The 14,428-nt window shown below is 36.8% G+C and overlaps 1 protein-coding gene and 1 long non-coding RNA gene across 4 annotated transcripts; one reads left to right on the plus strand and one right to left on the minus strand.

The window, feature by feature from the left end:
* Nucleotides 1-1,954: 1,954 nt before the first annotated feature.
* On the minus strand, nt 1,955-12,186 carry LOC125650436 (interferon-induced protein 44-like). Of its 3 annotated transcripts, XM_048878741.2 has the most exons (6): nt 12,077-12,186; nt 11,756-11,929; nt 9,641-9,853; nt 7,249-7,392; nt 6,161-6,338; nt 1,955-3,257 (listed from the first exon to the last, which is right to left on the minus strand). In XM_048878741.2, exons 2-6 carry the CDS (start codon nt 11,906-11,908, stop codon nt 2,941-2,943), a joined length of 1,005 nt encoding a protein of 334 aa, XP_048734698.2. In that variant the 5' UTR covers nt 11,909-11,929; nt 12,077-12,186; the 3' UTR covers nt 1,955-2,940. The 3 variants fall into 3 exon arrangements, with proteins under 3 accessions (XP_048734698.2, XP_048734700.2, XP_056021767.1); XM_048878743.2 differs by lacking the exon at nt 7,249-7,392 and having other exon boundaries at nt 12,077-12,169; XM_056165792.1 differs by lacking the exon at nt 12,077-12,186 and having other exon boundaries at nt 11,756-12,035.
* Nucleotides 8,401-9,678, plus strand: LOC130054848 (uncharacterized). Its single transcript, XR_008803183.1, has 2 exons — nt 8,401-8,834; nt 9,351-9,678. It is a non-coding gene; the product is annotated as an uncharacterized LOC130054848 (long non-coding RNA).
* Nucleotides 12,187-14,428: the final 2,242 nt, after the last annotated feature.

The following is a 14,428-nucleotide window of genomic DNA, read 5'->3' on the forward strand; positions in this document are numbered from 1 at the left end:
TATGAGTCGGACAGGGTTTTGCCATATTTGGTCATATCTTCTTAATTAAAAGTCACAGCGACCTGGTTTTAATGTGCGACACACCTTCTACCCAAGATGCATCATCTGACAAAGTTTGATTATTCTAGGCCTCATAGTATTTAAGTTATGAGCCGGACACGAAAAAGCTAACAGACGGACGGACAGACGGACGGACATGAAGGCCATAACATAATACGTTCCGTCCTAAGACGGGCGTATAATAAACATTGTGAATACATAAAATATCGTCGATATATCTAAATGAGGAATTGGATCTTTTAAATGAATTCTGTCTCATAAGAATATAACAACAGCTCGGCTAATATAGGAGCACAATTGGTGCTCATGGGAAATCCAACAGACTCTATTGGAAGGCTTGATCTCAATAGACCACGTAGATATCGTTGATGAAGAACTCCAGAATCTTTTCAATATCAATCTCAGAATACTTAATCAGAGTGTCGTTTAACAAAGCAATTTTTGAATGACAGATCACAAGGTATGAAATAATGAATATTTGCGTGTTCCATTTTTATTGAAGAGCAGCTTTCTACGACGTCAAAATGTCTAGTCTTTAATCTATCGTGAGGAATGGTCGTGTAAAACCATTTCCTGGGTCTAGCAATGTATCTATGTTTGCAAGGGTTTTTATGAAGTTTAGCAATCCAGTACACGCATAGTACAGTAACTCGTGTCCATTCGGTCAGTTGACTGCGATATTTAATGTGTTTAAAACAGAAGCATAATTTTGAAGAATTTCTCAGAGGAGAAGTTGGATCACCAAATGTGAAATTAGCTACATTTGTTTAAAATACAGATGTAATAATGGGTCTTACTTGATTGGCTGTTTTTGTTTTACGTCTCTTTTGTGACGTAAGTAGCTGTAGATGAGATATTCTTGGCCATTGTAACAGTTAGGGTTCTTTAAAGTACCAAAATAAGCCTGTCGCGACGCGAGACCTACATTTCAAGGTCATGTTTGATCAAGCCATGGGGCTCACGGCGGGTGTGACCGGTCGACAGTGGATGCTTACTCCTCCTACACACCTGATCCCATCTCTGGTATATCCAGGGGTCTGTGTTTGCGCAACTCTCAATTTTGTATTGTTTATAGGAGTTATGAGATTGATAACTGTTCCTTATCTTCACCTTTCGTAGCAGTGAGCAATCTAATGAATTCTATCTGGAATATAAAATTCAGAGAAGTGCAGATTCCCGTAAACATTAATGAAAGGCGAAGATGATGAACAGTGATCAGTCTCACAACTCCTAAAAGCAACACAAAATAAATATATCTATTTTGTATTCCTTATAGCATTTATGAGATTGATCACTGTTCGTTATCTTCAGGTATCAAATCGACATATGAATGAAAAATAGTATTGTTAATACTTGCATTGTAGATAAAACATCTTCACCCTTTTCCTTACTGATACGAAATATTACTTTTCGTAAATATCTCTAACTAGCTAACTATATACATTTACACCATGCTTGTAAACTATGTGACCCAAATAATAATTTACGTCTAAATATTTACACTGTTCGTTATCTGTACCTTTCATTGAAAAGGCTAGATACTCCAACAAGTATTTACCGCGTTCCCGTACATCACGTGATGTGAAACCTCAGATAGTGAGGAGGAGCGTTATCGCTGATATCGCCTGCCACAGTATCATAGATCCACAGCATTCCATATAAACTATGTAGGATTATACGGGTTATGTAAGTATTACTCAAACATCAATAATGCAACCGCAATGTTGACATAAGATTTAAGAATACACGAAATGGAATCTAGTGTGGAAGAGGGCCAACTTGTTTGTGCATCGCCATGTTTCTTTACATGTGTATCGATCTCGGAATGCAGATGACTGATATATATTAAATGACAAATATTTATCAGTCATTTGTGTAAAAACAAATGCAATAATTATATATTAATTTTATTGAATATAAGATTGAATTATCAGATATCGACTCCTATGCTGTATTAGCAAAACACAAAGTGCAAGTGGGATGTGTATCAATGTTCTTATAATCATTTATTACGTATTAAAGTACATGTATAAAACCGAGAATAATGACCGCGGCATCCCTTTGATGTTTTCAATAACCGTGGTCGAATATGAGATTAACTACTATTCGTTATCTTCACTTTGTGATTTCAGTGTCAGAAAGGTGGAGAAATCCTTGCAGTGAGCAACAACCAAGAGTAAAAATTAAGACAAACCTTAATTTTCATTTATTTTGTATTGGAATTCAGTATCCGATGTTCATTTTGGACGAATATTAGAAATCATGAAAGATGACGATAACGAACATTGATCAATCTCATAACTCCTATAAGCAATACAAAATAGATAAATAAGGAATAATAAATCCTACTGCTTACTGCTTGTACGATCAAATTAGTTATTGGTGTATTGTAGTATCACTAGGAATCATGGTAGAATATTAAACATCTGTAGCATGTATCAGGAATGATAGGCTAACCACAAGAAAGGAACGCCACTGATGACGATGTACATACGCTTATTCATAACTAACTAATGCACTCAGTTATAAAATTCTGTCGTCTCTTGGGTAAAATTGTGTGAAGATCAGGGTTTCCGTCTTATACCATCTAGCTACATCTACAGGTACTACTATTTTTATCACTTTTTAAAAAGATGTCTTATTTCAATTATCTTCTTTTCTTCAAAAACTGTAATATCAAAAAAAGGTCAACATGTCAGATAATTACATGAAAATTCACATTCATCACACATCCACTCTTTTACACGTGTATTGTCATATTTTATATCAAAGTACCCTATCAGATCTAAGGGTCTTCTTTAAACAGAAGTAATTGTAGCAGCTGGACAATTAACCATGAAGTTTATGTATTTCTCTATTGCTCTGATATATAATTCTGAACTAATCGCGATTGGATTTCACTTGCGCTCCTTTATAGATATCCGCCATTATTTCATCCTCAAAATTTTCAAGGTAGTCGTCGGCAGCATGTAAGGCTTGACACAAGTTATATAGAGTCAAGATCTTGAGATCTGTGGAGACGGTTCGAGAATTTGCGATATTCTGCATAGGAAGCACGGTATAGGGTGGCAAACCCAATGACATGGCGACCTTTTCCCGCATTTCCTGAACGCTTTTACTGCGAATCAATTTCGATACATCGCCTTTGATGGTGGACAATATATCCATTTTGGTGAGGAGAATCAGCTGTGGAATTTCTGAATAGAATAAAAAAAGAACATAAATAAAAAAAATATTTTCACAGGGGCATATGCAGCCAAAGTCGTGTATACTGAATAGAACCTAAATAACTGAAACAGTTTTACATAAGATTTAAGAAGAAATATTTAATATATAACATAAAAAATTTCACTTTATCAGGATATCCAACCTCGCATTGTGTCAAATGCTGTCTGACGTGTTTCATACCGATTGTTAAGCCGTTCTTGGCACACTGATTTGACTGCGGATAACTCCGTTTACCTGATCAGGATATGGGGCTCACGGCGGGTGTGACCGGTCAACAGGGGATGCTTACTCCTCCTAGGCACCTGATCCCACCTCTGGTGTGTCCAGGGGTCCGTGTTTGCCCAACTATCTATTTTGTATTGCTTGTAGGAGTTATGAGATTGATCACTGTTCGTTCTCTTCACCTTCCACTTCCGTCCCTACCCGGGTTTGAACTAACGACCTGCGGAACCAAATCTCCTCGCAGCATGTAACCAGCGCGCTAGACCGCTCGACCATCTAGGCAAGTCTAAAAAACTTGCTTTCGATGACGATGGAATTCTCGCCACGCTGTCACACGCTACACGGTCATTGAGAATGGAAATGGGATACAGTTTAAGAGGATCATACATGATACATGTATATATATATATACATATATACTACTCAAAATTTGATAAGGATCATAGATATTGTTCTGTTTAAAAAATCAAAATTTGATAAGGATCATAGATATTTTTCTGTTTAAAAATCAATAACTGCATAACTGGCAATACTGCGTCCAAGTGAAATCAAAAACGTCTTTAACAAACTTGCACGTTCATTTCATGCCATGGGAAATGCGTTTCTCATCACAGTTTATGCTTTTGCTACCATTGCACGATTTTCACTCAGGCATCGGTGTCTGATTCTTTCTAAAATTTCAAACTCACTTGAGTGTTTACACTAAGTTTATCAACACAATGCCCCCTCAACGTGTAAGGCGTCGCCTGACGACAGAACAACTGGGCAGATGTATTGGAATGCTTGACGCTGGCTATTCACAACGTGACGTTGCAAATGCACTAAACTTCAGCCAGAGCGTTGTAAACAGGGCCTGGAACCGACAGCAAACTTTTGGTACAGCAGCACACCGACATGGAAGTGGTCGTCAGAGGTCGACAACCCAACGCCAAGACCATTTTGTGGCTCTTCAGACACGACACCATCCCTTCTGGACAGCAACCAGCTTACGTAACCACCTCCTGAACGCCTCGGGGGTGAATGTGTCCACTCAGACGATACGGAATCGGCTTCACAATGCAGGTCGCAACTCGAGAAGGGCATGTGTTCGAGTCCCTCTGGCTGTTCGACACCGGCGGGAGCGATTGGACTGGGCTGAAGATCATGTCACTTGGACACAGAACGATTGGGTTCAAGTTCTGTTCACCGATGAGTCCAGGTATTGTTTGGACTTTACAGGCAGGAGGCACCGAGTGTGGCGACGACAACGTGAACGTTTCCATGATGCCAACATCAGTTAACATAACCGTTATGGTGGTGGTTCCATCATGGTCTGGGGTGGAATCAGCAGGGATGAAAGAACAGATCTTCATGTCCTGGAGAGAGGAACAATGACGGGGGTGCGGTACCAGGATGAGATCCTCGATGTTTACGTCAGACCCTACGCTGGTGCTGTTGGCCCTGAGTTCATCCTGATGGATGATAACGCCCGTCCTCATCGCGCCTGGGTGGTGGAGCAGTACCTTCAGCAGGAGACAATTGTCCGTATGGACTGGCCAGCGCGCTCGCCGGATTTGAACCTGATTGAGCATGTATGGAACATGCTGCAGGTTGCCCTTTCACGCCGTAAAGCACAACCCACGACTTTGGCAAAGTTCGGAAACGCCTTCGTGGAAGAGTGGAACAACCTTCCCATTGGAAACATCCGGGTGCTTATTGACAGCATGGCTCGACGTTGGCAAGCCGTCATTGATGCAACGGGAGGTCATACCCTGTATTGACACTTCATCGACTAAATCTAATGATGGACTATCCCCAAAAACTGTGTAATTCTTTCTCTGGTTTGCTGTTAACTTTTTGTAATGAAAAGCCTTTTGGTGTTGTTATCAGATTTTAAGCATTCCGTATTGATAAAAGTTCATGCCGTTCATGAATTTTCATTCATAACCTGAGTAAACACGTTTCTGAGTCAAATTTATGTCTTTTGTTATGTTAGTGGTAAATCACACACATATAACCTAGTGATCCTTATCAAATTTTGAGTAGTATATATATATATATATATATATATATATATATATATATATATATGACAAACGACTTGAACACTTCGATAAGTCCCGTCCCGTTCGAATATAGATAAAGGATCGGGCGAACACGGACCCCTGGACGCACCAGAGGTATCCAAGGTGGGATCAGGTGCCTAGGAGGAGCGAGCCCGATAAGATAAGTCATACGATGATTTAAATTCACCACTTAATGTATAAGAATATAAAGATTAATTGCAAGAACCCTGACCAACATAAAAACAAGTTCGACCAATACATGGCATACTCTTCTTCTGATGTATAGTATTGAAAATGACTATCGGTGCTCTGAGCTGCTTTTTCATAGGTGTTTAGAATAATGGATATGATTTAAAAACTCAAGGCCGAAACGAAGTTAGATGAACTGTGCTTGAATTACTGTTTCAAAAGACAGAAATAAATGAAAAGATTCAATAATGGTACGATTTAGAAACACAAGGTCGACACTGAAGGTCGAAACGAAGTAAACTGAGTTACACGTTGAAACACTGTTTTGGAAGACAAATTTATGTGAAAGACACTGGGAATAATACAATTCCAGATTCTTTCCTGTAAATTTGTCTTCTAAATCATTCTGTACTTACTTTTTCTGTTCATCATTTCCTGGAATTCTTTAATTTGCTTCTCAACATTTTGAGACATTGTTATCTCGGGAGGAATGGAACCATCAATTACAAAAAGCACACAATGTACACGATCCGCCATATTTGGATCTTTCCTGAATTTAATACAGTCTTTGGTTATGGGTGTACTTTGGTTAAACTGAAACGAACGAAAGAAAATAAAAGAATTTGAAAAGTTGAAAAGAAATTAAATTCTCTGTATATCTGTGACAATTTATTTGTTGTTGGTTTTTGGGTTGTTGTTTTTGTTGGTTTTGTTTTGGTACTATGCATATATAACTGACATCACAGTGCGACTGTTCGATTCCAGTCACGAACAGATCACGATATCTTAAAATTAACTGTTATTCTAATGAATATTTTCTAAAAAAAAAAAATTAATATTACTGATCACAGTAGAATAATTTGATATAAATGTATGACAAATTGTGATCTATCAATATATACAGAAAGTCTATCATATCTCGGGTTTGCATGTTAACCTTGTAACATTAGCATCTGAATTCATGTACTACAATAAATTAAATTAGATGATATTTCGTAAAAATGCGCATCTCTTCAGTCTGACTGACTGAGCATTCAGTTCCAATATTATTGTGCCAGGGGTCCGTGTTTGCCCAACTATCTATTTTGTATTGCTTGTAGGAGTTATGAGATTGATCACTGTTCGTTATCTTCACCTTGCATGTGCCATAGTCAACTTCCATATTCTATTCAGCAACATTCCATTATCACCTGTATGTGGTGTTGGTTAACTTTCCCATTCAAAGAATGCTTCAGTAAAAAAATCATGCTATATATACAACGGTACTTGAAATCTCACGTAAATACATGTACAAGTTTTTATATAATAATCTCATTTTTTTAAAAAATAGATATGATGACTGTGTGTGCATATGTTTGTAGCTGTGTGAATGTGCACGTATATATGTCTTTATATTTAGATATATATATATATATATATATATATATATATATATATATACGCATCTCTCTCTCTCTCTCTCTCTCTCTCTCTCTCTCTGTATGTGCGTTTAAATAAAACAAACCACGTAATCGTGCAACACATGCCCATCCAGAATGGCTTCAACATCCCGAGAGTTGAGACTTTGTTCCTCTTCCAATCCGCGACAATCATACAAGCGAAAGTTTAAAGGTTGCTGCTTAGAAGTCTTCAGCTTGTAAATATCGAGCTGAAATTTGAAGATAATTCAATGAGATTTCATTCTGCTACATTTTGCTTCGCAGGAGATTAAAAGAGGTATGTTCACTCGAGATTAATAATGTGGCGGATTTAAAAAAAAGTATTGCTTAATTGCTTCTTATTACATTTAATGTTGAATCACCTACTGTCATTTATGTTTGAGTATTTTTCATGTTTAGATGTGGTTGACATATTCCACATATTTTGTATCAAACAGGAAGTACCATCTCTGTTTTCACTCTTTACTAAGTGAGTACGTATCTATTTCCTGATTGGATATGTCAGGATAGTTTCTTTGATTGGCTTAAGTTACTGAATAAAATTCAGGGTATACAAGACAGCGTTTGTTCATTCATTTTCCCTTCTATTGTTCCAAGTAAATAAACCTCAATGTTTTAAAGCTCTGAATAGTTACAAGCAAAGAATAAGCATGGTTTTGGTTAGGATGGGAGTTAGGAACCGCTAAAACATCAAAGTTAAAAGCAGATATTTCAAATATTTTTGATAGGGCATTAGTAGAATTTATAATGTAATATTTAGTTTCTCATGTCCCCTTACCACGTCCTGTTTCAGGGTATTGTGGATAACAGCAGGAGGTTTTATTCTTAATATCATATGCTTTTTCAGGATCAAACATTTTTATACAGTTTATCTCAATGGGCATTCGATCACCTGAATTACTGTCTGATGTCCTGGTCCGGGTTACGATAATAACAACACACTTGTTTTAGTGAAAAAAGCGCTGATCTTCATGAATTTTTGATACGAGAAATAACTACTTCAAGAAAAGCAGCATAGAATCAACAATGCAAAACCTCTTTTTTTCGAAACGATAGATTTTATAGTAGATTTTCTTGAACACATTCATTTTAGGGTTGTTGGGTTTTTTTTCCGGAATCCCCTCTATCATATTGTTTTAAAAATGTATATTTGCAATTCCTTCATAATCCGCGAACTATAGAAAAAAATTCTTTTCTGTAAATATCATTATATATATATGTAGCTACTGGACATGCATTATAACCGCCGTGCTTCCCGTTTTGTATACATCAGTCTTGCTTCTTTCTATAAATAATGAAACGTGAGAATTAAAATAGCAATTATAATGGGTCTCTTTGATCTCTTTGAATTAAGAAAATCTGCGTTTAGTCAAACATATGCAGCATAAACGCAGATCCTGTAGGGAATGAAAGGTGAAGATAACAAACAGTGATCAATTTCATAACTCCTATAGGAAATACAAAATAGATAGTTTGGCAAACACTGTTTAAAAAGAATCTGATTCTTTCCCAATTTTGAAATTACTTTCGGTGAAATCAGTGACTTTTCCTTCATAGTCTAGCTTACTGATCCGATTGTGTCTCAAGATGAAGGCAGGTCAGTGATTCTTTCACTAAGTGTGTTGTTATCATTGTAAATAATTTATTTAAGGTATTCCATGTATAATGAAAGGATAATGAACAATTTTGAAGGATTTAGATCAACATAAAAAATTATTGTTAAATAATGATGAAAGTGAACCAGATGAAATCCACATAGCTGGTAAATGATTAGAAGCTGACCTTTTTGCACTTAAGACTTTTTGGAAGAGTTGTCTGCCCTTTGTGAAAATAAGAACAATCTGATTTTCTAAAAATGTGTGTGGTCAATGATGAATTTTATTTCATATTTTCATAAAAAGAAAGTGTATGTAACTTTCTACCAAGAGATTATTATGAAAATATAATTTGTTTTTAAACTATTGTAATAAAACATGCTTTTCCCATATACTTCAATGTTAAATTCTAGGTGAAATAAATCAAGCAGTAAACAAAATTTTGAAAATTCCTATGGTAGATTTTTTTTTTTTTTTTTGATGAACCCTTCAAAATGATATCATGGTTACAAATATTCCACCATCCATTTATTAGATATGAAATATGGTCATTATACATTGAATACCTTAAGAAGGTTATCGGTGACCTTACTGATTATTACGCCATACATCGCAGATGTAACGCGATCGAGTATGAAGATATATCTTTCAAAAGATATTAATTCTTACCAATTTTATACAATCTATAGTGAGTTGGAGGAGTTTATGCATTATAAAGCAATTCATAATAATATGTTTTTCTATCAGAAAACGCTCCGTTTTACAAACGGAACTAAAATCTGACTGATATAGACTTATTTTTTAAATAATGATTAGAATTGTAATAGCGATATATTTTCAACCTGTCCATAAAGATGCAAACCGATTTTGTTAAGCTGGAGCCTGAACATCCGGCACGTGATCTAATTGACAACCTCCCTTTGAGAACGGAGTCCACGGTGTTGACAAAGCTGGATTTCCCGGAGGATATTCGTCCCATCAGCAGAAAGTTGACATTCGGAATCTTCTCTGAGGGAATATCGTTCTGTTTTATAGGAGTATAACCTTCTACCTCTTTTAGAAGCCGTTCCATACCCTTGAAAATACGAGAGAGAAAAATCAAACTTTATATAACGAGACAATCAGAGAGATGATACCTTGTCTAACATCTTATAATACAAACTATGCTAACTGTAATTAACTAACGACAGTAAGGGTATGGTTTTCCTGGCATGCAAAGACCGATAACTCCTGAACCACTATATAAAAGACTCCATTCATGCTATTTTTTTTCTCAGATCACAAAAAAATTAATGTTTATGTATGCTTACAGATTAAACAGCATATTTGATTTTGCTTCGTTTATGTAAAATGATAAACATAGTTTTTTTTTTAAATTCTTGTTGTCTAATATCTAAGTAGGTGATGGCCTGCTGTTTGTAGTTAGACCTATTTGTAATATATTAGGACTTGGCTAACGTTCAGTGTGTTTGAAGACAAATGTGTGTTAGGAACATCATCGAGGGGGGTAGGGTATCATTGTCTTCATCAACCAATACTGCCTGAAAAAAAACTTTCCCTAGCCTCCCATTTGTTCAGTCGTGAGGGAATATTCATTCACTTATACTTTCGAAAATAGTGGCCCGGGGGGGGGGGGGGGGGGGGCAGTCCCCCAATTCATCTTTATTTGCATATAAAACAACAGAAATTGATCATTGTCAATGACGTTAGGGGCAGCCCCTGGCTTCTCTTGATTCTACGTTCATGATGCACAATGTCTCGGTGACCAAATCTCTGCTGGGAATCAGCTGGAGTGAAGGGGATGAAATGGTTTAAAATGGTGGAAAATTGTATTCGGGTGGGGTCTACCTTATGTGGACAGTGTGTTTACATACTTTGTTTAACTCTTATCTACGGTCTCTGTGGATTGATTGGAATAACCACATTAACACACACCTACACACACACACACACACACACACACATATGAGGAAATTATGTAGGCCTAAATCGAATTTCATACAGACACACCCCTTCCGCATAAATAGTCTCTGCGTTTTAAATGTCTACAATAAAAAAGATTGTCTTCGTGTAAACAAACTATGAATGGTTGGTTTAGAGGAAGAGAACCATTTATCATTATAGATATTTAAAACGTGTATACCACGTCTATGTTACACTGAGATGTACCACAAGTTAATACCTCTCTCAAATAACTAAACATTACATGCATAAACTTTCTGTTAAAGGTACTGTTTATGTAATTGTGTATGCTGCTTTGGGTAGAAGTGGACATTTTACATCGAACATTTGTCCTACAGCACCGTCTCTTTCTACCCTCTGCAGCAGATTATAATCTACAGACACAGTCTTATTACGTTTTATGCATTTGTGGATAGAGGTATTTTGCATTTTTTAAATTAACAGTTATTTAGATATGCAATTGCAAGTTATGTTTTGTGCTTGTTTTGTTAGGTTAGTATTGTATGTGTTGCTCGGGGTGAAAGTGTATATTTCACTACTGAAATAACTTTCCCATATAGCACCGTCTCTGGCTAACTTTTGCATCATATTACAATGTATAACTGACAATGCAACATGCGTTACATACGCATTTCCATTTCAGCAGAGTCTGTAATCAACATATGACACGCCCATATCCATGAGTATGTCCATTGCATATGTGAACATTATATTTGTGTACTGGAACTGTATTGGGATTTGAATCATATATGCTGAGCGTTATGTCAGTTTTGGGCCCTAATTTGGATTAAATATTATATATATATATATATATATATATATATATATATATATATATATATATAACAACCTTAGGCCCCTATTGACTTCTTAGGCCCCAGTCGGAGGTTCTCGTTGCTAAATATTCTTACACAAGATTCTAGAAAAAAAAATCAAGTGACAGATAGTCAGTAGGTAGACAGGAAAAGTAACGAAAACGAAAGTACATATGTTCCAAGTAAAATATTCAGATAACCTTTTCATTCCATTCGGAAACGTCCAGTTCGTGCCATGGTTCACTGGCAATGTCAGATTGGTCAGGTGGCTGTTTCTGCTCGTCTTCCTTTTTATCCGATGTAGATGTAGATGGTTCTTTATCTGGATATACTTCTTGTGCAGTTGTGGCCATGTTCCCCGTGTGTTGTGTACTCTAGTATTTGGCACAATGTGAAAATTTCAAAAAGGACAAATTACGTACGCCAGTATTTAAGAAATGAAACATGATTTAATTCATATTATTTGCAAGCCATATTTTAATTATCTATGATCTCAATTACAATGTGCTAATTATACGTACCACTTGTTATGCATAAGACCTTTCTAAGCGAGGAGACAGAGAATCTATTTATAGAAAATTGGATTTTGTTTATACTTCTTTCGGTTTCATAGTGACGGTTGTCACGTCCTCAAGGAAAATCACAAACTATGGAACGCCAGATGTCTCATAAATTACATCTATTATGTACCATAAATTAAAGAGAAAGAAAGATATGCAAAAGGTGAGGATGATGGACAGTAATAAATTCCATAGCTTCAAAACTACTACAAGCAAATTGTAATGTTTCAAACTAGTGAGATCTTCAAAACGCAATTTTTCTAAAGCAGCAGTTAACTGGACCCATCTGGATGAGAGCAAAAACAGGAGGCTGATTCTATGTATATATATATATATATAGAGAGAGAGAGAGAGAGAGAGAGAGAGAGTGTGTGTGTGTGTGTGTGTGTGTGTGTGTGTGTGTGTGTGTGTGTGTGTGTGTGTGTGTGTGTGTGTGTGTGTGCGTGCGTGCGTGTGTGTGTGTGAGAGAGAGAGAGAGAGAGATCCATAAGCGATAACAGGGAAAACACCGACCATTGGAGGTCGAATCAAGTCTCTAGGAGGAGTAAACATCCCCTGTCGATTATTCAAATCCATGGTGAGCCCCTGTATTTTCTTCTTTTTAAAAATCTTTTTATACAAACTGTATATTTCACAATTCAAATATGCATAACAAGATCATGTAGGGATACATACATTTAGGGAGAAAAAGATATAATAGACTGAACTATATGATTATCCACCACAGGCTTTTTAAACCACCGCGGGTCATGAATGCAAGGTGAAGATAACGAACAGTGATCAATCTCATAACTCCTACAAGCAATACAAAATAGATAGTTGGGCAAACACGGACCCCTGGACACACCAGAGGTGGGATCAGGTGCCTAGGAGGAGTAAGCATCCCCTGTTGACCGGTCATACCCGCCGTGAGCCCCATATCTTGATCAGGTAAACGGAGTTATCCGCAGTCAAATCAGTGTGCCAAGAACGGCTTAACAATCGGTATGAAACACGTCAGAGAGATATTCCTTCCGAATCACACTGCCAGTTCCTTAACCTCAAATTTACTAAGAAAATAATAGATGTCGTCAACATAAGCAACATTCTCCGTCATAAAATAGCTCAGTCGTGTATTCCAACATATATCTACGTTCAAGTCTACACCCTGTATTTCCTACAAATGTACTTTCACTATTGCATCCAAATTTTTCAATTATCAACAAACTTTACCGTGCCTAGATATAGATCATCTTATACTTAATCCACCTACGTGTTCTTGTTCTTTCAACTATAGTCCAGCTAGACATGTCATTAAGGTGATGTTGATATAGGTGAAAATGAGGACCTCATATCACTTATTATAAAAGGTCCTAAATACAAAGAACATGGGTCTTTCAATTGGCGACAGAACTTCATTTCTGTTCTGAATTATGTAGATGATTATGCCAGATGATCGGCTAAATATGAAAAAAGAACTTGATACCTTGTCAGAATGAATCAAAGGTATAAGAGGAATATTAAAATCCCGTATTAGACACATCAAAAACAAAAGTGAGTACCATCTATCCTTCTTTGTTTAGTAAACCAGAAGTGATCAAAGAATTAGATAGGTTACACGAGGAATGTTTTGTTTCCAGTTGACAAAGTTTGAAACAGCATTGCCTTTGTTTGTAGGGCTCATTGTTACAACTGTATTTTAAACGCACTTGGCATTAATTCTACATTTGGTAATCGTAATTATACTCCAACTGCCCTTTTCAAAAGATGAAATTCTTCAAAACCATGCTATCCCGTGGGGATCCGGATTAGAATAGGTCCTCAGTACACCTTGCTTGTCGTAAAAAGCTATTAAATGGCGCGGTCCTTCGGATGAGACCGCATAAACCGAGCCCCCGTGTCAAAGAAGGTGTGGCACAATAAAAATCCCTCCTACTCAAAGGCTGTAAGAGCCGAGCATAGGCCTAAATTTTGCAACCCTTCACCAGCAATGATGACGTCTCCATATGAGTGAAAAATTCTCGAGAGGGACGTTAAACAATATAAAATCAATCTATCCTAAACTGGATACAGGGCTCACGGCGGGTGTGACCGGTCGACAGGGGATGCTTACTCCTCCTAGGCACCTGATCCCACCTCTGGTGTGTCCAGGGGTCCGTGTTTGCCCAACTATTTATTTTGTATTCCTTGTAAGAGTTATGAGATTGATCACTGTTCGTTATCTTCACCTTTCATCAATCAAAATCATACTTCACATTTAATATCCCCAGTCTATGGGATCTGATCGATCATGAATATGAGTTACTGTACCTATACTTATACTGGATTCCTAAA

The sequence above is a fragment of the Ostrea edulis genome, chromosome 5 (genome assembly GCF_947568905.1).
Source record: "Ostrea edulis chromosome 5, xbOstEdul1.1, whole genome shotgun sequence".
In the NCBI taxonomy this organism is placed as follows: Eukaryota; Metazoa; Mollusca; class Bivalvia; order Ostreida; family Ostreidae; genus Ostrea; species Ostrea edulis.